We start from the raw sequence: 24083 nt of genomic DNA on the forward strand, positions 1-24083 counted from the left end.
GTACAGTTACACAAACAACCAAATTTAAAAAAAATGTATGAAGAAATCCCCCCCCCCCCAAGGCTCAAGAAAAAAGAAGACTGCAGGGACTTCTTATTCCAATTCCACATGATAACTATGTTTTTGAAGGCAACAGTATGTACATATATCTGTGTAAATATTGCAGTTACAACCAGGTAAAAAGTAAATTCAGTGAAAGGGAAACCTTTCAATCAAGTCCATGCACGGACTCCAGGTCAAAGTGAAGTTTTTGTGGGTTTTACGTATTTTATATCAGAGCTTTTCTAAAGGAAGACAGGACAGCACAGCACCGACCTTAACCACTGCAAAAATGATGGGGCTTTATTCAACTTCCAGTTAAAAAGAATAAGTCTGCAAGCTTGCAATGAAGCAAATGCTAGAACATTTAACTTTTGAAAAGTTGTGACCTTACAGTGAGGGGGTGGTATGCCAATCTATCAATTTATCAACAATTTTAAGCTGTTCTGGGAACGCTCTTCTATTTTTAAACATGATGGACTCCATCCAAATTGAGCAGGCTCATGAACACTAGCTGCAAACATGTTTTTTCCATTCAATCAATTGCATGTTATATAGCAGTTGTCTAGCTGCAACAGCCACTCAAAACGCTTTACAGTTAATTGATTCATTAAGATAATAGTTTACCCACGTATTCCTCACCTTATAATTCCTCACTTTTTTCCATTATCTCCTTGTTTTATTTTATGAATGCTTTATTTAATGAACATTCGTGAAATAAAACACATTCATCAGCTTTGTCTGTCTGTACTGTGGCTCTTAAGTAGCCCCCCCTGCTATGGAGAAGTGATCACTGATCGTTTGAGTCTTGCACATGCGAGTTGAGATTACTCAGAAAAGGACTTGTCATAGGCTGCCTTACTTTCTTAAATTAAACGAGCAGATTATTTTTTACAGTGGCACATTGTCTCTCACTACTTTTACCCTGGTGTTTATTTTACAATTTCCAAACAACATAAACTTTGTTTTGTCCAGATTTAAGGATAATTTGTTTTTGTCAAACCACCATTTTAATTTTTCCATTTCTATTGTGGTCCCCTCCAAAAGCTGCTGTAAATTCTCACCTAAACAAAATACATTTGTGTCATCCGCAAATAAAATAAATTTCACTGTTTTTTCGTGTCTTGCATATATCATTTAAGTACAGAATGAACAGGTTTGGACCTAAAACCCACCCCTGGGGTACACCACAAGTAATATCTATGCATGGCGGTTTATGTTCACCTATCATTACAAACTGCCGCCTGTTACTTAAATAGCTTTAGACAATTCTGTACAACCCCTCTGATACCATACCTTTCCAATTTGTCTATGTTGTGATCAATAGTGTCAAAGGCTGTTTTTAGATCTATAAATATTCCCACAGCAAACATTTTTTTGGTCTATGCAATTAGTTATTTCTTCAATTAATTCAATGAGCACCAGAGATGTGGATGTTTGGTCGAAACCCATACTGGCTATCGGTCAGCAGATTGTGCTTCTCAATGAATTTGTCTAGCAGCAAATAGTTTTTCCAATATTTTGGAGAATTGTGACAATAATGAAATCGGTCTGTAGTTTGTAAATTGGTGTCTATCTCGGGTTTTATATAGGGGTATGACTTTTGTGATTTTCATTTTGCTTGGAACTTTACCTGATTGAAAGGACATGTTATAGGTGTGGGTTAGTGGGTTTGCAATACCTTCTATTACTTTCTTAACTACTATCATATCACTATCATTCCAATCAGCAGATTTTTTGTTCTTGCATGTGTTTACAATGTCCCCGATTCCCTCCTCTTCTACCACGCCAAGAAAAGTGGAACTTGGATTTCTGTACCCATAATCACTACCATTCCCCTCTGTGATTGTGCGTCAGTGATTTTTTTTTCCTACCAATTTTGGGCACACATATACAAAGAATCTGTTAGAGCCATTTACCCCATCTTCCATGTTATTTATAGTCTTGTCATTATCTGTAAAGTATTGAGGGCAGCTTGGGCTTCTAGATGCGTTTCTGACAATTCTATTCAACGCATTCCATATACCTTTGGTGTTGTTTTTGTTAGTCTCTAATTCTTTATTGTAGTATTCCTTCTTGCATATCCTTATAATGGCAGTTAGGCTCATTTTTATGTTTTTCTATTTTATTTCTGCTTCGACGCTTCTGTGCTTTATGAATTCTTTACAGAGCTTATTTTTCTGTTTACTGTTGAATTGTTCTATTGGGCACATTTTGTCATATAAGGATTGAAGTATGTTTAGGAATGAATCGTAAGCTTTATCGGCGTCTTTTTCTTTGTATAATATATTCCAGTTATGGGTTAGTAATTCACTTTTGAAAGCATTCGTGGATTCCTCTGTTCTTACTCTTCTCCTTACTCTCTTACTCTGTGTTCTTTCTCTCAGTCAGGTCAGAGAAGTAAGCAGCTCTCGGATCTTTAATAGTTTGATTCAAATTCGATAATAACTCCCTCATATGGTGTTGGTGAACTTCACGAGTAGACCCCCCCCCCCATCATCTGCTTTCGGCCTTCCTTCAAAAAAAGAAGGGATTCTTTTTTGGCGGATGTTTTCATTGATCCGAGGGGCTGTGCTAATAACTGGGACAACCCTGCATATGAAGTATATGGAGCTGAAAAATCAAGAGCAGATGTAAACAAATCTTTAAGCAAACTAACTTGGTCATTAATGTTGGCGAAGTGAGGAGGGCGCCTGGCCAGACTGGAAAAGTAACTAGAAAACATGGCTGCTGACTGGCTATTAACGATGCGAGGGTAAATTATATGTTTCTGAGGGATGTCCACCTCTACGTGCACCATTGGGGCCCCAACCAAGTACTGATGCAGTGGGGCGTGGGAGCACTGGGTCGGTCCCTTCTGCACGGTGCAGGAGTCACAGCAGTGCACATGCAGCTCCACGTCTCGTCGACAGGCAGGCCAGTAGAACTGCCCCCGGAGGCGGTGGAGGGCCTTGGCATTCCCATAGTGCCCTGACCCACCGAGCCATGGACCATCTGGAGCACCTGGGAATGGAGCACATGAGGCACCAATAGCTGCAAGTGGTCACTTTCTCATCCGGGAGCTTGCCACCTCCAATACACCAACGTATTGGAGGTGGCACGTACAGCGTCCTGATGACTCCTAGTCTGTGCTCCAGTGGATGATGAGAGTCGAACCCTAAGTACCGATCAGTATGTGTTGGTTTATGGTAAACATCCACAATCAAATGTCCCCCATCACCTATTGCAATTACGCAGTCTAGGAAAGCTAAGCCTGACGAAGTCACTTAGATGAGTGATGAGACGTTTCTCCCACTGAACTGTGTCCAGATGAACTCAACTTCCTCGTCATCTCATCATCAGCCGCTTCTCCGGGGTCGGGTCGCGGTGGCAGCAGGCTAAGTCGGGCACTCCAGGCGCCCCTCTCCCCAGCAACGACCTCCAGCTCCTCCTGGGGGATCCCAAGACGTTCCCAGGCCAGATTGGACATGTAGTCCCTCCAGCGAGTTCTGGGTCTACCCCGGGGTCTCCTCCAGTTGGACGTGCCCGGAAAACCTCCAAAGCAAGGCGCCTAGGATGCATCCTAATCAGATGCCTGGTGTCAACTGGCTCCTTTCGATGCGAAGGAGCAGCGGCTCTACTCCGAGCTCCCTCCGGATGTCCGAGCTCCTCACTCTATCTCTAAGGCTGAGCCCAGAAACCCTACGGAGGTAGGGTGTGTCTGGGCTCAAGATGAGTGATGAAACATTTTTTTACCCCCCCCCCCATTATATCAGGCCAATTACCTCACGCTTCCGAGCCGCCCCGGTCGCTGCTCCACCCCCTCTGACTACCAGAGGGGGCAGACTACCACATGCCTCCTCCGATACATGTGGAGTCGCCAGCCGCTGCTTTTCACCTGACAGTGAGGAGTCTCGCCAGGGGGACGTAGCACGTGGGAGGATCACGCTATTCCCCCCAGTTCCCCCTCCCCCCCTGAACAAGTGCCCCGACCGACCAGAGGAGGCGCTAGTGCAGCGACCAGGACACACATCCGGCCACCCGCAGACACGGCCAATTGTGTCTGTAGGGACGCCCGACCAAGCCGGAGGTAACACGGGGATTCGAACCGGCGATCCCCGCGTTGGTAGGCAACGACATAGACCGCTACGCCACCCGGACGCCCCCGTGATGAAACATCGCTCCCGCTACGCTGTGCCCAGATGTACTCACCTTTCTGGGACGTTTCAGCAATGCATATTTCATCTCATCATATTTACTTTCATTATAAATAATTATCCAAAGTTTCTTGTTCCAACAGGATCTCTGCCGTGTGGAACTGTCCAGAATATTCAAGGTTTGGGTGAAATCCCCTCAAACAAAACCCCTTTCCAGCAGCGTTTTAAGGCGCCTCCCCTGCGTCGTTCAGCTGAGGATTACGTTGCTTTTTCAATTGGCCACTCAGAAGGGCTCATTTACAGACAAATCTCATCATATACATATATATATATACATATATATATATATATATATATATATATATATACTCATATATCTTCGTAATGTGTGTGTGTGTGGTGTTAGTGTGTGTGTGTTAGTTAGTGTAGATAGCGGGACCGAAAACTAAAGCACTTATGATCCTAATTCTTTGTGGAGGTGGTAGGTATTGTCTCAGAGAGTAAGGGGGAAAATCCCAGAAAATTAAAATTATGCATAATTATGCATAAATATGCATTTTTCTAAAAATGGCTAAAAACCACTTTTCTCGGCATTTCGGATGATTCTGAGCATCTTTGATTTTTTCACCTATGTAAAAAAAAAATTTCTGGGACTTAGAAATGTTTTGGCATTATGCAAAATATATGCATTTTTGCAAAAATGCACTTATGATCCTCTTTTTTTTTTGGAGGTGGTGGGTATTGTTCCAGAGAGGACCAGAAAAATAGCAGAAAATTAAAATATAATTATGCATGATTATGCAAAATATTAATTTTCTAAACATGGCTAAAAAACACTTTTCTAGGCATTTCAGATGATTCTGAGCATTTGGGGGGAGGGAGTTGGAGTGGGGGGGGGTTAGGGGCAGGGGGAAGGCGGTTAGCTGGCAGGATGAAGAGGAGGGAGATTTAGACGGGTGGATAACCAAACCGCTACATTGTAGCGGGGTTCTTCTAGTATATAGTATATATATATATATATATATATATATATATATCAAGAAGCTCTGAGTGATTTAAGAGGCAAAGCAACGGGTTTAGTTCGATTACAAAAAACACGTAAATAATGGTTATTCAAGTCTCATCTTTATTCAGTTTTAATTTTTAAAAGTATGACATCACCAAAATCATTAAAAAGTACATTTATACCCTAAGCACATCTCTTGTGGTGCAGATTTACAGACGAGGAAAAGGAGTACGAGATAGCGCTACCACAGTTGCAACAGGATGAGATACACAAACAGACATAATACTGCGGATTCCAAGGTTCAACTGAGAAGAGGACAGTTCGCTTTGCCTACCCTGTGCACACTGCAGAAGAAATCATGCATTTAACTCTGCCTCTTTGGTCCCTGGCTTTTTTTTTCTTCTTCCTTTCTCCTTCTTTTGAAAGACAGTGACCATCAAAAGTAGGAAGATTTCCACAAAGAGTCTACGACTTCCTTGCAGATTTGATCCTCCAACGAAGTCGTTGACGGTGATGGGCATGGCTGTTGTGAGCTGCATGGGCTGGATCAATGATCCGGTTTTTTAAACGTTATCTCATATAAATAGAGCATTAAATCCCCTCATAGCACAGTCCTATCTTGATGAGACAGCTTAACATAATTGTTTGATTGGAGACAATAATAGAATTAATTAACAAATATTGAAACTATACATCGATCGATGTATAGTTTCAATATTTGTTGATTGATTCTATTAGTAATAAATCAACAGGGCTACTGAAGCAACACTGGAATTGGCAATCATGAGTAGAAAAACAAAATTTTGGAGCTACTTGTATACAAAAAAATCTGGAAAAAAAAATTTTTTTTTACATAAATTTAAGAAATCTTTCAAACCCACATACACACACAGACAATCCAGCATTCACACACACCAACATGCAGTAGTATGAATGACCGTAATCAGTGTTTCCTTCGTTACCCAAATGGACCAGTTTAACTCTGGAATGTGAAAGTATGAGGTCTGACCTTACAATCTGCGGCCTGAAAGCATCCTTCTGGTTCCTTACATCCAAACTCCTCACCCATACCAAAACATTTTAACATGACCCGGTCACGTTTGTTTACAGTGGAATGTCTGGATGCAGGATATAACTTCATTCTATCATTCTACAGTGTGCGTTGATGTTTTTGCTTAATTTGCTGATTATTCATTAATTCCGAAGACTTCACACCAAGGTCACTTTTGAGCACTTCATCAGAAATCATACTTTGCAAATAAATTATATATTAAAAAAAAATTTACCATGTCTACAAGATAGTTTTTTATCCCAAGGGGACTGTGCTTAAGTTTACTTGCCATTGGACTCTTAGTTTCACTAGATTCTTATAACGTCCAGCTGCTTGACTACAGCGTAGATAGCCAAAAAAAGTAGAAAAACTAAAAGGCATATAGAAGCATAAAGGAGGAACAACTGAGTTGTTGGTTGAAATCCAAACATGCAGATACAAAAACAAGACAAAGAACTACATTTGTGGCACCCTTTCACCATTGAGACTTCTTTTTTTTTTCTTTCTTATTTTTACTGTTTATGAGTCTGCCATCTAGTTAAGCGATCAGGGTGCTCCACAGGGCTTATATCTGGAGAACTTATGAATGACACGTTTCCTTGCAAACACTGAGCTCTGTCATCGTGGCGCTACCTACAGATGGGCACTGGCGGCTTTCTGTTTTAATGACTCGGTCTCCACTGCTTCTCATCTCTCCAACCTGAAGGGAAATATGGAGACACTGACTGGAAGATACAGAAAGACATCAAGGCAGACAAGACTGTCTGAATGCAGGAGACCCTCCTCTGGAGTTTCTCAAGCCTGGAGAACACATTGGAAATAAGTCTCAAATCCAGATTTGGACAATCAATTTGGCTCCTGTCAGATATATTGTTAAGACTTCACTGCCAATGAGCAAGTCAGTGAATGGGTGGGGGGGGGTAGGGGGTAGGAGGGCTGACAGATCAACTGCCCAAGATGGTGGTGGTGGGGGGGGGGGGGGAACACAGTCCTGCTGCTTTTGGGTTGTGTGATCGCTGCTTAATTTAACAGGTTTGGAGTCAAACAAAATGGATTGTGTCAGGAGCAGGGTGGGAAGAAAATAACGCTCGCCAACAGCAAAAAGCTGGTAAAGCCATTGATCATAGCTCCTGTCTATTCTGAAATCATACCTAAAATCATATTGCAGTGGTAGAATAATAAAAACAAAGGTGGCTGGTGGCTTTTGTAATCCACCAGCAACTGTTGCCGGTGGATTACAGGAGTTAAATTTCTTGCCCTGGTCAAGAAGTGTCCTTTGAACTGGCTGGAGTGTTGAGTTGGAGTACAGCAGTGTCCAGTTCTGACGACAGTCCAGCCCCACCGACGTAGTACTAGCTGGTTCTATTGTACAGCTGTTTAGTCCAAACGGAATCAGAAATAAAGAGCAGGCACGCTGCTGAAGTCAGAGAGGGAGGAGCTATCTGCTGGTGTGAGCTGTGGAGGAGATACAAGCGGGTAAGTAAGGCAAACAATAAAAGTCCTTGATTTCATAATTTAGCGGTTTTTTGGGGGGGGGGGGTTGGAAACCCCGTCCCCTTTCTCCCCAATTGTATTCGGCCAATTACCTCACTCTTCCGAGCCTTCCCGGTCGCTGCTCTAACCCCTCTGCTGACCCGGGGAGGGCTGCAGACTACCACGTGCCTCCTCCGATACATGTGCAGTCGCCAGCCGCTTCTTTTCACCTGACAGTGAGGAGTTTCGCCAGGGGGACATAGCGCGTGGGAAGCTCACGCTATTCCCCCCCAGTTCCCCCTCCCCCTGAACCGGCGCCCCGACTGACCAGAGGAGGTGTGAGTGTAGCGACCAGGACACATACCCACATCTGGCTTCCCAGCCGCAGACACAGCCAATTGTGTTTGTAGGGACGCCCGACCAAGCTGGGGGTAACACGGGGATTCGAACCGGCGATCCCCGTGTTGGTAGGCAACGGAATAGACCGCTACACTACCCGGACGCCCCGTTCCAGTTGTCTTTCCACCATGTCGGCATGCACCGAACCATGTGGAGCTGTGCAACCTGTCAAGGTCTCTACAGAGTTCACCAATGAAAACACCGTTCAAATTAATCAAAGCAAGTCTGATTTCAGAGTTTGAGTAACCCAAGACGTAATCTCTCACCATTACTTCCTCTGACATCTGCGTTTGCTCGGAGCTGGAGTCTCCCTGGTAGACTGAGTCATCAAATTTGTGTTCCTGCCGGATAATGAAATCCCCGGAGTTCTTGGGAATGTAGCTCGAAAGATCTAAAGAGAATGTAAGGAAGTGACACATCCAAGATTTTAAGCAACAGTCCCACAAACCTCACACGAGAAAACACAAGATGATGCACATAAAGCATGGTGGATCCTTCATTCATTCGTTATCAGGGTCGTGGGGATGCTGGAGCCTATCCCAGCAGTTATTGGGCAGCAGGCAGGGAGGCACTCTGGACAGGCTGCCAGACCATCGCAGGCCCCCCACACATACACACACACACACACACACATATTCACACATAGGGACACTTTAGTTTGGCCGATTCACCTGACCTACGTGTCTTTGGGGGAAACTGGAGCACCCGGAGGAAACTCACGTGGACACGGGCAAAACATGCAAACTCCACACAGAGGACAACCCGGGATGACCCCCAAGGTTGGACTACCCCGGGGCTCGAACCCAGGACCTTCTTGCTGTGAGGCGACCGTGCTAACCGCTGCCCTACCATGCCACGCCACATGAGTTGTGTAGTAAAAAAAAAAACAGCAAAAACATTTTCAGCACGTCTTTATGCATGCGTAATAATCCAGGTAAGAGAATCACAGAAAGTTGAATCAGTTCACCTGGACACAAGGTTTATCGAGAGAAACGTTTCATCACTCATCTAAGTGATAATGAAATCCCCGAATGTAGCTCGAAAGATGTAAAGATGAACCTCTTCGGTCTCAACTAGACTGAGACCGAAGAGGTTCATAAACGTTGTGGGCAGACGAACCGATTCAACGTACTGTCATTCTCAGCAGTTTTAGGAATTCTCTCGCTGTAGTTTTACGTTTAGCCTGTAGGGGCCGCCCTAGATTACCGTACTGAAAAGAGACTTGCCACAGCTGGGTGGGAAACCTGCGGCTCGGGGGCCACATTCGACTCTATTGTCCCTCTCCAGTGGCTGCCTGTGGCTTTGACAAAATTATAGGTCGATGAATGACGGTTACTTTTTAACATTTCAGTTTCAATTTATCATCGTTGTCGGCCTAAAGTGATTCTTGTGTTCTCCACACCGCATAAAAAATTTTTTTTTAACATTTCATCAACTAAAGCGTGCGTTATAGCCTAAGTCTACGGCCCGGCGCCTTTCCCTCTAAGCTTTGCCGAACCTCAGTGGCGGTGGCAAATCTGGAGTCTCCCTACCTCAAGCGTGAACTACCCAATCCAAATATCACTTCCGCCTCACGGACGAGAGCCTGCAGTGCAGCCCTGGTACTGAGAAGCTCTGCAGGGACGCTCAGGAACAGAAACCGCATTAGACCGGTGAGAACGCTGCCCTTTAATAGGCTATTATTTTGCAACAAAGTATCTGTTTTAGCAAGTTGTGATTTGGTCGGTGACTTGAATGACCCTCAGCTGTTGGGTTTTGTGCTCAGGCCCGAGGGTTGACTGCTGTACGTGGCTGAGGAAAGAAGGGGATTACCTCGTACTGAACTGGGCTTTTGTTCAGGTTTGTGTTTTGCTGCTAATAGTGTTCCCCAATAAAAATAATAGAAAAAATGTAAACAGTTTTCTTTATTGTAGTAGTATAATTTCATAAATGCAACAAAACATGGTATTATTGTAATGGAAATGCACAGTAAAAGTACCAAATAATCATAAATAGACCCACCGCAGAGTAGCCACATGTGGTAAAACACATCAATGACTGCCCATATAGTAGACCTATTAGTGTGTTGATAGACTCATATCATTGTGATCTGTAGTGAGAGTAGGGTGCAGGTTGAGGAGAGCCTGGACAGGTGGAGGTATGCACTGGAGAGAAGAGGAATGAAAGTCAGTAGGAGCAAGATGGAGAACCTATGCGTGAACGAGAGAAAGGACAGTGGAACGGTGAGGATGCAAGGAGTAGAGGTGACGAAGGTGGATGAGTTTAAATACTTGGGGTCAACTGTTCAAAGTAACGGGGAGTGCGGAGGAGAGGTGAAGAAGAGAGCACAGACAGGGTGGAGTGGGTGGAGAAGAGTGTCAGGAGTGATTTGCGACAGAAGGGTACCAGCAAGAGTTAAAGGGAAGGTTTACGCGGGGCGTCCGGGTGGCGTGGCAGTCTATTCTGTTGCCTTCCAACGTGGGGATGGGTGGTTTGAATCCCCGTGTCTCTACAGACACAATTGTCCATGTCTGCGGATGGGAAGCCAGATGTGGATATGTGTCCTGGTTGCTGCACTAGCGCCTCCTCTGGTCGGTTGGGATGCCTGTTGGGGAGGGAGGGGGAACTGGGGGGAATAGCGTGATCCTCCCACGCACTACATACTCCTGGCGAAACTCCTCACTGTCAGGTGAAAAGAAGTGGCTGGCGACTCCACATGTATCGGAGGAGGTATGTGGTAGTCTGCAGCCCTCCCCAGATCTGCAGAGGCGGTGGAGCAGAGATCAGGACAGCTTAGAAGAGTGGGGTAATTGATACAGTTGGGGAGAAAAACAGGGAAAAGATCCACAAAAAAAAAAGGAAGTTCTACAAGATGGTAGTGAGATCAGCTATGTTATATGGTTTGGAGACAGTGGCACTGATGAGGAAGCCAGGAGGTGGAGCTGGAGGTGGCAGAGTGAAGATGTTAATATTTTTGTTGGGCGTGATGAAGAAGGACAGGATTAGGAACGAGTATATTAGAGAGACAGCTCAGGTTGGATGGTTTGGAGACAAAGCAAGAGAGGCAAGATTGAGATGGCTTGGACATGTGTGGAGGAGAGATGCTGGGTATATTGGGAGACGTATGCTGAATATGGAGCTGCCAGGGAAGAGGAGAAGAGGAAGGCCAAAGAGGAGGTTTATGGATGTGGTGTGACAGAGGAAGATGCAGAGGACAGGAAGAGATGGAAACAGATGAGCCGCTGTGGTGACCCCTAATGGGAGCAGCCGACAGTAATAGTACGAGTTATTTTGCTGGGCTAATTTGGACTTAATGGGCTGTTTTACCTTCATTATAAAGCTCAAATCTGTTTTGCGGCTCCAGAAAGATTTTTCTTGGCCAAAAATGGCTCTTTTGATAGTAAAAGTTGCCAACCCCTGTACTGCACCATGACTAATCAAGGCATATCGCACTGCAAGGCCCACTTAGAGATGATTTCCTGCTACTTTTGTTTACTGTTTTCATGCTGATCGGCTAATGCCGAATTTGGACCGAGGACCATGACAGTACAATGGGCAGCCCTTAACTTATCTGAACAGTTTATTTTCTTCACCACTGTTTGCGTCCCCTCTCTCTTCTCCTTTCTGTTCCTCTCATTCTGTTAGTTCTTCATACAACCCTGTGCTCTGGAGAATGGGAACATGGGTTGGATAAATGTATGCCCTCCAATGCTCATAGCTCACTCCATAAATCAGTTTTCTTCTAATTAGGCTGTCCTTGTGGTTCATGGAATCGATGACCGATCAGTGATTTACTAAACGTCCCTCCATGACTGCAGCCATGGTGCCGACCTTGCCGCTTCGATGCACACAGCGCCAGAGTGATCAATGCAAATATGTATATTCCGTCAGTTTTGCAGTGATTTGTACAGCACAAGTCTGACACTATCAAAGAAGGTTGAATCAGTTCATCTGGATACAACGTTGCTTCATCGGCCAATAAACATTGTATGCAGATGAAGTGATTCAACCTTCTTTGATTTTCTTACCTGGATTATTGAGCATGCATCAAGACAACTCTGACACTACGATGGGTCGATTCCATGGGGAAAGGACATCAGCTGGGTTATCTGGTACCACCTTACTTAATGACGACATGTTATATGACGATAAGATTACACTATGTTTTAGGGTAGTGCTCACTGATTTCAGGGCTTAATTGGTTTGGATCGTTGACAATCGTTAAGAAGAGAAAACTGAAACGGTGTGGTCACATCTCAGGAAGTTCCGGCCTTGCCAAGATCATCCTGCAAGGCACAGCGAGAGGCAGGCGAAGACAAGGAAGGCAGAAGAAGTGATGGCTATGTAACATCAGAGAGTGGACAGGCTTTGACTTTGCCAGCTTACAGAGGGCAGTTGACGACAGACGGAGATGGCGAGGACTGGTTGTGGATTCAATAGCGGTGCCCCAACGACCTCTCGAGAGGTTACGGGGTAGGTGAGATGAGGTGAATTGGTTGATATAGGGAAAATATAGTGTTTATCATTATTGTTATTATCTTATTATTATTATCATTGTTATTACATCAGAGAAGCAGAATCTAATGGGTTACATCAGCTGCAAAACCAGTACATGTATGTTTGACTTTGGGCTAACCCAAACCCTAATCCTAACCTTGTTCCCCCCCCCTCCCCTGTTTCTCCCCAATTGTACCTGGCCAATCATCCCGCTCTCTAAATATAACCTCTACACAGGTGTGTCCAGACAAATTCCTGTAAATTTATCCATTATTTGATTCCCTTTCAAGGTCTTACCCGTGCTGTTAGTGGTGTGAGTGGGAGAGCCGGGGAAATTGGGATGAACGATGTGGATACGCCCCACCATACTGGGCTGGTCGTCCGCCACCTTCTCCTCCTGTTTCCTGTTCTCTTGTTCCTCTTCCTCTTCCTCGCTGATGTCCCAAATACTGCGCTCTGAGGGATACTCGTAGGTGCTCTGGAGCCTTGACTCATTGAATGAGATCTTCAGCTGGGAGAAAGAGTGACAGGGAGGGGGAGAAAACATACAAGATCAACAGGCTAATAATTTAACACCATGGTTTATTATGTGACAGATTGTCTTGGCAATAATGTTAATTTTTAAAAAAAAAAATTCTCCCCAATTGTATCCGGCCAATTACCCCACTATTCTGCGCTGTTCTGGTCGCTGCTCCACCCCCTCTGCCAATCCGGGGAGGTCTGCAGACTACCACATGCCTCCTCCGATACATGTGGAGTCGCCAGTCGCCTCTTTTCACCTGACAGTGAGGAGTTTCGCCAGGGGGCGTAGCGCCTGGGAGGATCACTCTATTCCCCCTCCCCCCGAACAGGTGCCCAGACCAACCAGAGGAGGCGCTGGTGCAGCGACCAGGACACATACCAACATCTGGCTTCCCGCCCGCAAACATGGCCAAGAGTGTCTGTAGGGACGTCCGACCAAGCCGGAGCTAACACAGGGATACAAACCGGCGATACCCACGTTGGTAGGCAACGGAAAAGACCGCCACGCCACCCGGATGCCTCAGCTACATCTGATTTAAATGTAAAAAGGAAAGACGGTGAGAGATGCCTATGGTCCAGCTTTCATACAAAGCCTTTTGGCAGGAGGAAGAAATTGACTGTGTATGTCTTTGCGTTTTGTGAAAGGAGCAAGAGCAAAACGATTTGCCCAAGGAACAAGAAAAGTACGAGCATGGGGTAGATCACACGCCCTGCTTATTTCATCTAAAGTGCCTGGCCGGGCCAATTCAGTGTTTTGGATTTCCCCTGGCTCCACAGCGTATTTGGACAACACTCACTCTACTGGCACCAGAGTAGGAAAATAACACCAAGCAGCGGCCAAACAGTGGTCAGTGTTGACTGTAGTTTTCATGTTTGTCTTTCTTTATCGGCCAGTAGACGGCCATAATTTGGAGTTTCCTTGTGAAGCTAAAAAAAATATAGTTAGCGATAAAACCACAAAGCTGCTTCTGAATTTCTGTGTCTGAACCAGTCACTTTTGGTAGCTGTCAAACAAGGAATCCTGTCCCGGGATCAGTGCCCCCCATTCCACAAAATATACCTTCACCGGCAGGCCAGTTTGGAAACATCAAAATTCAACAGCCACCCCTACCATCTCTCAAGCCAAACACATTTGAAGGAAAGACTATGACCTGCAGTTGGTCATTGTCTGACATCATGGTGGGTCGATGCCAAACTTATCAGTCCATCCATCCATTATCCAAACCGCTTCCCCTGCTCTCAGGGTCGCGGGGATGCTGCAGCCTATCCCAGCAGTCACTGGGCGGCGGGTGAGGAGACACCCTGGACAGGTCGCCAGGCCATCAGTGATGGCCATAAATGACCACCATCTGATCCACGTTCATTTTCAACTCAATGTGTTTCAGACATGGTTTGAACATGATAATATACCACTGCACATTACTCCCCGTGTTGACCGTGCGCTTGTACAACCGTGGCAAACATTAACACACATGGGGCCTGTGGGCGGCATGGCGGTCTATTCCGTTGCCTACCAACAGGGGAATCATCGGTTCGAATCCCCGTGTTACCTCCAGCTTGGTCGGGCGTCCCTACAGACACAATGGCCGTGTCTGCGGGTGGGAAGCCGGATGTGGGTATGTGTCCGGGTCACTGCACTAGCGCCTCCTCTGGTCGGTCGGGGTGCCTGTTCGGGGGAGAGGGGGGAACTGGGGGGAATAGCCTGATCCTCCTGCGTGCTACGTTCCCCTGGCGAAACTCCTCACTGTCAGGTGAAAACAAGCGGCAGGCGACTCCACGTGTACGGGAGGAGGCATGTGGTAGTCTGCAGCCCTCCCCGGATCGGCAGAGGCGGCCGGAGCAGCGACCGGGACGGCTCGGAAGAGTGGGGTGATTGGCCGGATACAAATATAAGGGGGAGAAAAATAATAACACACTATTGCTCCTTTATTGTTGTGAACTTGTTTAGTATGTATTCTGTAACCCATCAGATCTTTTAGTTATATTCTCACAAACAAGTGTGGCTTTAGCACGTGACGCTATTGGTTATAAATAATAAAGAAAGAATCCCGATATTCACTGACATTTCCTGAATATCTGCTTACAGTTCATTCAGCCACGTGGGTACATATATGTAATTTGTCATCCTGCAGGAAAGACAGCGCAGGCGGCAGCCTTGCAGGGCCCTCCGGCAAGGAGACTGACGGTCTGAGTGCTTGCTACGAGACATATCCACTTGGCAACGCCTCGGTGCTCCGCAAACAAGGATCCATGAGGTGAGACGAGCCCTGGCTGGCACTTGACTGAATGAACCATGTTGTCCAACATGACTGGCAGGTTGGCGGCGCCAGACCTCGGTGGTTTTGGGCCTCAGCGAACACACTTGAGTGACAGCGGCAGAGTCGTCACTCGATGAGAGGTTACCTTCGCTGTTGTGTCTGCCCCTTTTTTTTTTACTACCGAACAAATAAAACATGGCTGAACCTGGGTTTTTAGCCGCTGATTATAATGAAACAATAACAATAGTAAAACAAAGAGGGAAAAGCATTTGCTTTGTATAGCACTTTTCAAATATGCAGCACAAAGTGCCCCACACAAGAGCAAAACAACAAAGTAAAGAAATAAGAAAGAAAAAAAAGATAAAAAGCCACAAGCAAAATCCATCCATCCATTCATTATCCAAACCACTTATCCTGCTCTCAGGGTCGCAGGGATGCTGGAGCCTATCCCAGCAGTCATTGGGTGGCGGGCGGGGAGACACCATCACAGGGCCAACACACACAAACACACACACACACACACACACACACACACACACACACACACACACACACACACACACACACACACACCTAGGGACAATTTAGTGTGGCCGATTCACCTGACCTACATGTCTTTGGACTGTGGGAGGAATCCGGAGCACCTGTAGGAAACCCACACAGACACGGGGAGAACATGCAAACTCCACACAGAGGACGACCCGGGACGACCCCCCAAGGTTGGACTACCCCGGGGCTCGAACGCAGGACCTTCTTGCTGTGAGGTGACCACCGTAACCACTGCGCCACCGTGCCGCCCTGCACCAAAACAACAGATTACATATTGGCAAAAATCAAACTTGTACAATTAGTACTTAATTTAACATGTACAAAATGGAGATTTGTGTCAAAATGACTCCCAGACTTCTTTCTGAGGTTTTAACATCAACTGCAAAGACCTGACGATCAGCTCCATCAGCCATATCGTCTCATAAAGGTCTTTTTCAAGCTTGTCTTACCTCATCTGCTCGCTAGCCACAACTTCGCCTCATCTTTAAATTTGCTGCCAGTACCTGCCGCCTTTATCTTCAGCATCGGCTGCCATGTTGAAGACATAAAAGTTTAAGCTAACTGTATTCATGATAGAGAGTACCAAAAATAAAAAAAATAAAACATATAAATCTTCATTTTTGTAGTTTTGATTAAGACACCACTAATTTGAATAAAGGAACGAAAGTCTTGAAAAAGGAATTAAGTTAGGTAGAGACTTAAGTCGATTATGGAATATTAATATGTTGTGAAGTAATATTTCATATTTACTTATTTCAAATTACTTCATTGATCTTAATCCCTCCCATACAAAATACTGACACCTGAGAGGATGCATCATCTACATATCAGAAATACTGAGCAATAATTTCCAGGTGAAATCCATTCAGTTGATTTACCACAGGCTATGAAACCTCTGAACTAAAAATGACCCTAATACTTTATTCTGAATATTCTTAGGATCTGAAGCCTTTTTTTTTCACATTTTAAGGGCCTTTCAACTTTGAAGGGCGTGCAACAGAACCATCTTTGCTTCTCAAATATCACCATCTAAAATACATGCAACTAACCAGAGTGTTTTAGCCAATGAAAAAGGGCCTTCAGCCAAGGAGTAATAAGTAAGCAGTATAATAAATTAAGACGCCTGAAATCTTTATCTGCAGCAGTAACACAGATAACAGGTAGATGTAGCTACATACAAACAGCTGGGTCACCGCAGAAGCCGGTCAGCTTACAGCAGGTCTCTGGAGTCCTCATGTACCTGGGCTTCCTCTCTACTCTGCAGGCCGTGCTCTAATTCTGCCCTAATCTCCATCACAAGTTCCACAAGCTGGTCACAGCAGTCCGAGGACTCCACATTCACAGTTAGTACAATTTCTGCACTTGTTCTACACTGGTATAAAAAATTGTTTTAAAAAAAAAAACATTGTCAGGTTATGCCTCAAGAAGAAGACCACACTTGGTCAAAATGCTGCTTAATGGAATGAGGGAGCGCTTCTTCCAGTGTGCAGATAACTTTCTCACCATTTATAAAACACTGGACTATCTTGGTGTGTGTTGAGTATGCTGACGGCATGTGGCTGAACGTTGCCAGTATGGTTGCTGATCGATTTTCATAGCGAATCAAATTACGTGACGTGACGGTGGATCGACCGTTACACTAAATGTGGATTGAGTGGTACTGGGACTAAATAAGCAGACCTTTTTCCATATTTTTCCTAACGTTTCATCCTGTTCCATAACTTTACAGCACCGAAAACATATTTTCTGTGAAAGATATTTCATGCCTGCTTTGAAATTTTGTACACTAGTCAAGTCAATTTTATTTGTAAAGCTCAATATCACAAATTATTGCCTCAGGGGACTTTACAGCAATACAACATCCTGTCCTTAGACCCTCGCATCAGCTAAGGAACAACTCCCTAAAAAAAAACCTTCAGCAGGGAGAAAAAACTCTGCTGGTAGGTGACCACATAATAAGAGATGTTAAAAGCAAAGTTCTTAAAACTGTCTGTTTACCCAACACTACGGTTAGCGACATGGTCCAAACACTGTCACAAGTTTTATTCAACCATACGGGCATGGACACACTTATTGTGCATGTTGGAACAAATGACACTCGTCTTGGAATGACACATGGCTCAGAGCTGTTAAAACGGGAGTTCATACACCTAATGGACCTTCTACAACAAGTCCCAGCTCAGATATTTCTGAGCAGGAACTTGTTGGTTCCAATCCCCACTTTAGGGAAAGGAATTGGACATTTCAGCCGCTTGCTGGCATTAAATACCTGGCTTTCTTCTGCATGTACTACTCAAAAACAGTCAACGTCAACCTGTTCTGGGAGCAACAAAAACGTTTCAGAATGGATGGGTTCATCTAAACAGAGTGGGGGTCCACATGCTTACTGCCAACTTAGCCTATGGCCTCCAGCACCCCACTGCCGGTATTCGGAAAGGGTCAGGAAAATCTGGGAAAAGTAGAGCAATCTTTTCTACCCAGGACAACCTATCATTCCCAGCCCCAGCCCCCACTGCCTCCTTGCCTCTCAGAGATATCTCACAAAAGCTAAGGATGCAGATAAAAGGGTTCGATGAGATGTTACTATGTGGCACCAATAGTTCCCGCTTATCCAAACAAACCAAGGGCAATCTCCCTGCAGTCAGGATTACAGGGCGTGCTGACTACTAGGACTGACTTGGTCCTTACCCCAACCCCTCTTTCAGCTCATGTCTCCCTCTGTTTACTGGGTATGGACCCACTGCTGCTGATACAACCCACCCCAGACAGCGAGGAGCAGTTCCAAGGTCTGCAATTCCTATTTTGACCAGCTTCAGGAAGAACAAAGTGTACTCAAAGCGCAAAGCTACTTTATCTAATCTGACTCCAGTTGTAAACTAGCAGCCACAGACTATCGCAAAAAAATTGGGCATTTAATACTCTTAGCACATTAAATTTAGTGTTACTAAACACAAGGTCTTTGTCAGAAAAAATATTTTTGATTAATAATTGTATCATCAAGCACAATCTCAATTTTATGTTTTTAACTGAAATTTAGACCAACATAACAGGGCAACTGTTCTTATTGAGTAAACCCTTCAGTTTTGTGAGTGAAACCAGAAAGCATAAGAAAGGAGGTGGACTTGCCATTTTGTTTAATGATTCACTACAACGCGAGAAGATATCTTATGGAAATGTTTCTTCTTTTGAACATGTAATGTGGCTCTTCAGTTGAATTCCTCTTCTTGAGTTATATTTGCAAATATATATAGGGCACCTAAATACAATGCAGATTTTCTTTGATGAATTAACTGAACTGCTATTTATAAGCTGCATTGACTTTGACTGTGTAGTTATTGCTGGGAATTTAAACATCCATGTTAACAACCCCCTGCACAGAGAAACTAAAAAACTGTGTTATGTTCTTGATAACGATGGACTGACACGGCATGTGTGTAACTCAGTCCTGGTATTACTGGATCTAAGTGCTGCATTTGACACAGTCGACTACAACATACTACTAGACCAGTTGGAAAACTGGGTGGAACTTTCTGGCACACCACTAAACTGGTTTGAATCCTACTTAAAGGACAATGACTACTTTGTGTCTATAGGTAATTATAAATCTAAGCGGACAAAAATGACCTGTGGAGTTCCCCAAGGATCCATTCTAGGGTCAGTTTTGTTTAACATTTATATGCTCCCATTAGTCCAGATTACGGAAAACAAGAAAATATGTTACCATAAATATGCAGACGACACAAAGATTTACATAACCATATCACCAGGGTTATATGGTTATGTAATAATACAGTGCTTGTATAATCCCATACAAGCACTGAGTAAGTGCATTGATCAAAACAACAACTGAATGTCTCAGAATTTTCTTCAATTAAACAAAGATAAAACTGAAGTAATTGTCTTTGGAGCCAAGGAAGAACAATTAAAGTCAGCGCTCAGCTAAAATCAGTAATGTTAAAAACCACAAACCAAGCCAGAAATCTTGGCGTAATCATGGACTCAGACCTGAATTTATATAGCCACATTAAGATAATTACAAAGTCACCCTACTATCACCTGAAGAATATATGAATATACCAATAATTAAAGCAACAGGATTTGGACAAACTTGTCCATGCATTTATCTTCAGTCAACTCGACTACTGTAATGACATCTTTATAGGTCTCTCAAAAAAAAAAAAAAAAAATTCAAATAGCAGCAGCTGATTCAGAACGCTACGGCTCGAGTCCTTACCAACACCAAAAAAATTGGATCACATCACTCTAGTTCTGAGGTCATTACGCTGGCTTCTTGTCCATCAAAGAATTGGTTTTAAAACTGTTATTAGTTTATAAAGCACTGAATGGTTTAGTGCCAAAATACATTTCTGATCTTCTGCTACACTATAAACCCTCCAGACCCCTCAGATAATCTGGGACAGGTCTGCTTTCTGGCCCCAAAGTAAAAACTAAACATGGAGAGGCAGCTTTCAGTTTTATAACCCACATATCTGGAACAAATGCCAGAAAAACTACAGGTCTGCAACAACTCTCAGTTCTTTGACTTTCCTCTTTGCCGCTGTCTTTTATTAAATAGAACTTGAAGCTTTTGATTTTCATCTTACACAGTACATGTCTTTTTATTGCCTTATGTTGCTTCTACATTTTGTCTTAATGCCTTTTATGTTTTATGTAAAGCACTTTGAATCGCCTTGTTGCTGAAATGTGCTAAACAATAAATTTGCCTTGCCTTGCAGAATAAAACACAATTTACAGAATACAACACTGAAATGAGGATAACAGAATTATAATGGAGTTGTAAGATATATGAAGAATATGATGAGGAGGACGCCAAGCAGTCCTTGACAAAAAACAGTTTCCCACACAACCCCAAGCAACTGCCTCAAAATCCTTTTGCCCTATTTCCTGCTGAAATTGACACCTATTACTAGTGTACATAAGGACTGGTGTCAATTTTAAGGAACCATTGTACTGACAAGAGTCCTTCTGGAGCTTTAACATGCTCAAGTTATTCAATACGAGCCATTTTGAGCAATGTTCTTGTTTATCTGTGATTAAACTGAGGAACTCAATTTAACATGGTCTAATTTTATATAGCAGCATGTTTGGCATGCACAAATGTCAAGACACATCTGAATTATTTAGTACGTTATTGCATAATAAAATGTCTTTATGGTAAATTATAAAAGGTATCGGGGTGGTGGGGGCATTTCCCTTAGAACTGGCATAAATTTTGAATACTTTATGAAAACACTGTACATATTTGGTTAGGGACACCCAGGTCTACTTATGCCACTCCATCTTCTTGATCCCATATACTATCCACCCCCAACTAGTATAACACACCTCAGCATGAAAGGTTATTCAGGACAATGGCCTGTGGGACAACACCATCTGAACAGTAAAAATAGGCACATAGAAATGCACTGTCAGCTCAGTTAGTATATGTTTTACTCTTAAAGCCACTGAAACAGGCTAACTTCCAAGGGTTTTAATCATTTGGACTTGTACACCAGGTTTGGACAACATTTAAGTTAACAGTTAAGTTTTATCATTACTACTCATGTTTGAATGTTCATACCACTTCTGATGTTGAAGAACTGCAAATATGTTGTGTTGTGTGTTCAGCAAAGTCAATTAAAAGATTAATTGCAGGGGTCCGCGGTGGTGTAGCGGTCTAAGCATCGGCTTTGTGTCGATGCAGTTTCCCACTGGGGACCGGGGTTCGCGCCCCGGTCTCGTCAGATCCGACTATGGTCGGACTCGATGAAGCAGCAATAATTGGCAACGCTGTCTTCGGGAGGGGGGCGGAGTCGGCTTGTGTTTGTCACATGAATGCGTCTCTGGGTGTGTCGGAAAAAGCGGTGGTTCGGCCTGGATTCGCCTTGTCATGAAAGTGGGGAGGCGTTTCCTTCGAGACTGCCGGCCGGAGAGATGCAGTTGGCAAACGCATGCAGTACGAGGGTGGGTGTTTGAACTAAAATTGGGATCGATTGGCCACTAAATTGGGAGAAAATCAGAAATAAATTTAAAAAAAAAAGATTAATTACAGTTAGACTTGTCATCTTATTAAGGTGACCACAGAATTTAAAAGGCTCTTCCATTTTTACTTTAGGTGCAAACTTTTTTGTTTACCCTTGTACAAAATGACTTGTGAGAATAACATGAGGAGAAAATGGACCGATCCCTTCGATTTAGCAAGAACCTATCTAAGAGGCTTTACAGATGTAGCATTTTCACCAGTTACTAAATCACTCGGTGTTAAGTCTTTTGTTTAAAACAAATTCATGAATTGTAGAGGGGTTGTTAGAGGGAATATCTCACGTTCCCACCTTAAAGCTATAATCCTGAAGATTAACACACAATACAAACGTCCGCTTTGATTTTATTGCTGCCATATTTAAAACTAGAGCAACTCCGTGGATATCGGAATCATGAAGGCTTTTTCAGTTTTACGTATCCACTGTAGCAGCCAAATGCAGAAGAGTAAAGCAGTAGTTTAAAAAGTGAAGTTGTGGCTAACTAGCAGACGTGGCAAACCAAGCTTGTAGAGGACCTTGGTCAACAGATATTACAACATTATTAATAAAACTAAATTAATAAAACTCAAGTTCAGACTCTTTTTTTTTTAAAATTTTCTCCCCAATTGTATTTGGCCAATTACCCCACTCTTCTGAGCTGTCCTGGTCACTGCTCCACCCCCTCTGCCGAACTTGGGGGGGGGGGCTGCACACTACCACATGTCTCCTCATGTCTCTGATACATGTGGAGTCGCCAGCCGCTACTTTTCACCTGACAGTGAAGAGTTTCGCCAGGGGGACAAGGCGCGCGGGAGGATCACGCTATTCCCCCTAGTTACCCCCCCCTCCCCAAACAGGTGCCTCAACCGACCAGAGGAGGCCCTAGTGCAGCAACCAGGACACATACCCACATCCGGCTTCCCACCTGCAGAGACGGCCAAATGTGTCTGTAGGGACGCCCGACCGAGCCAGAAATAACATTTGCGTCACTTCAAAATTAGCAAAGAAATGGGCGTCCGGGTAGCATAGCAGTCTATTCCGTTGCCTACCAAGACGGGGATCGCCAGTTTGACTCCCTGTGCAACCTCCAGCTTGGTCGGGTGTCCCTACAGACACAATTGGTCGTGTCTGCAGGTGGGAAGCCGGATGTGGGTATGTGTCCTGGCTGCTGCACTAGCGCCTCCTCTGGTCGGTCGGGGCGCCCCCCGGTGAAACTCCTCACTGTCGGGTGAAAAGAAGCGGCTGGCGACTCCACATGTATGGGAGGAGGCATGTGGTAGTCTGCAGCCCTCCCCGGGTCGGCAGAGGGGGCGGAGCAGCGACTGGGACGGCTAGGAAGAGTGGGGTAATTGGCCAAGTACAACTTGGGAGAAAAAGGGAAGAAAAAAAAAACCACACTTAATGTTCACTGTTTATTTTAGTCGCTCTTAAGTTTGTTAAACTAAACGTTTTTTTTCCCAAACTTAATTTACAGTGTTAAAAAACTGAAAAATAAAAAGAGCAAAAGAGTCAAAAGAGGAAGTTTAAACTCTCCAGTGACATAAGCTCAAGTAACTTAAGTCGTGAACTTTGATTTTAAAATGGCCAGAAGGGCCAAACCAACGACGCGAGGCTGCACGGTGGATCACAGGCACCTACAATGTGTCTTGGAGCCGTGCACTCTGAACAGATTATCAGCAAAGACAATCAGGTCGTCAGTAAACGGAAACCGTTTGTGGCGCGGTGTGATTTCCTCTGTTGCGTGTCAGTGCCGGGCGAAACCCACAGCCTCGCACCTCCAGGGGTCACGTCGAGCAGGTCAGCGACTCCGCTATGACGTCAGGCCAGGCATCAAACAGCTCCGATCGGCAGGGGCCGACCTACCGCCGTCTAACATCCCGGCACAGTTTCTACTTTGACTTCATGTCAGTAACGGGGGCACTTACACCACATCCTCTGTATCGGTAAATGTTGCGCCAGTGCATTTTCCAGCTCCAATTTAAGGCAACACGTTTCAGGCATTGCCCAGTTTTAGTGCAGGAATCCTCCCTCTTAAGCTCCTCTGTTCAAACTCTATGCTACCACGGCTTTTACTTGCGAAATCAGTATCCTGTCTAAGAGGAAGTTACTCAGTGCCAAAGAAGAGTTTATCAATAAATCAGACCAGCTGCTGGG

The 24083-nt window shown here is 44.4% G+C and overlaps 1 protein-coding gene across 1 annotated transcript in view; it reads right to left on the reverse strand.

Moving 5' to 3' along the window:
- Positions 1–5287: 5287 nt before the first annotated feature.
- Positions 5288–24083, reverse strand: part of tprn (taperin) — a 34196-nt gene continuing 15400 nt past the window's right edge. The window contains exons 2-4 of the mRNA XM_056301779.1: positions 12878–13091; positions 8371–8495; positions 5288–7687 (exon numbers count right to left, since the gene is read on the reverse strand). Of these exons, the coding sequence (XP_056157754.1) occupies positions 7625–7687; positions 8371–8495; positions 12878–13091 (402 nt within the window). The 3' untranslated portion in view covers positions 5288–7624. The remainder of the gene's footprint in view (positions 7688–8370; positions 8496–12877; positions 13092–24083) is intronic.

Source organism: Lampris incognitus, unplaced genomic scaffold (genome assembly GCF_029633865.1).
Source record: "Lampris incognitus isolate fLamInc1 unplaced genomic scaffold, fLamInc1.hap2 scaffold_147, whole genome shotgun sequence".
NCBI classification, from domain to species: domain Eukaryota; kingdom Metazoa; phylum Chordata; class Actinopteri; order Lampriformes; family Lampridae; genus Lampris; species Lampris incognitus.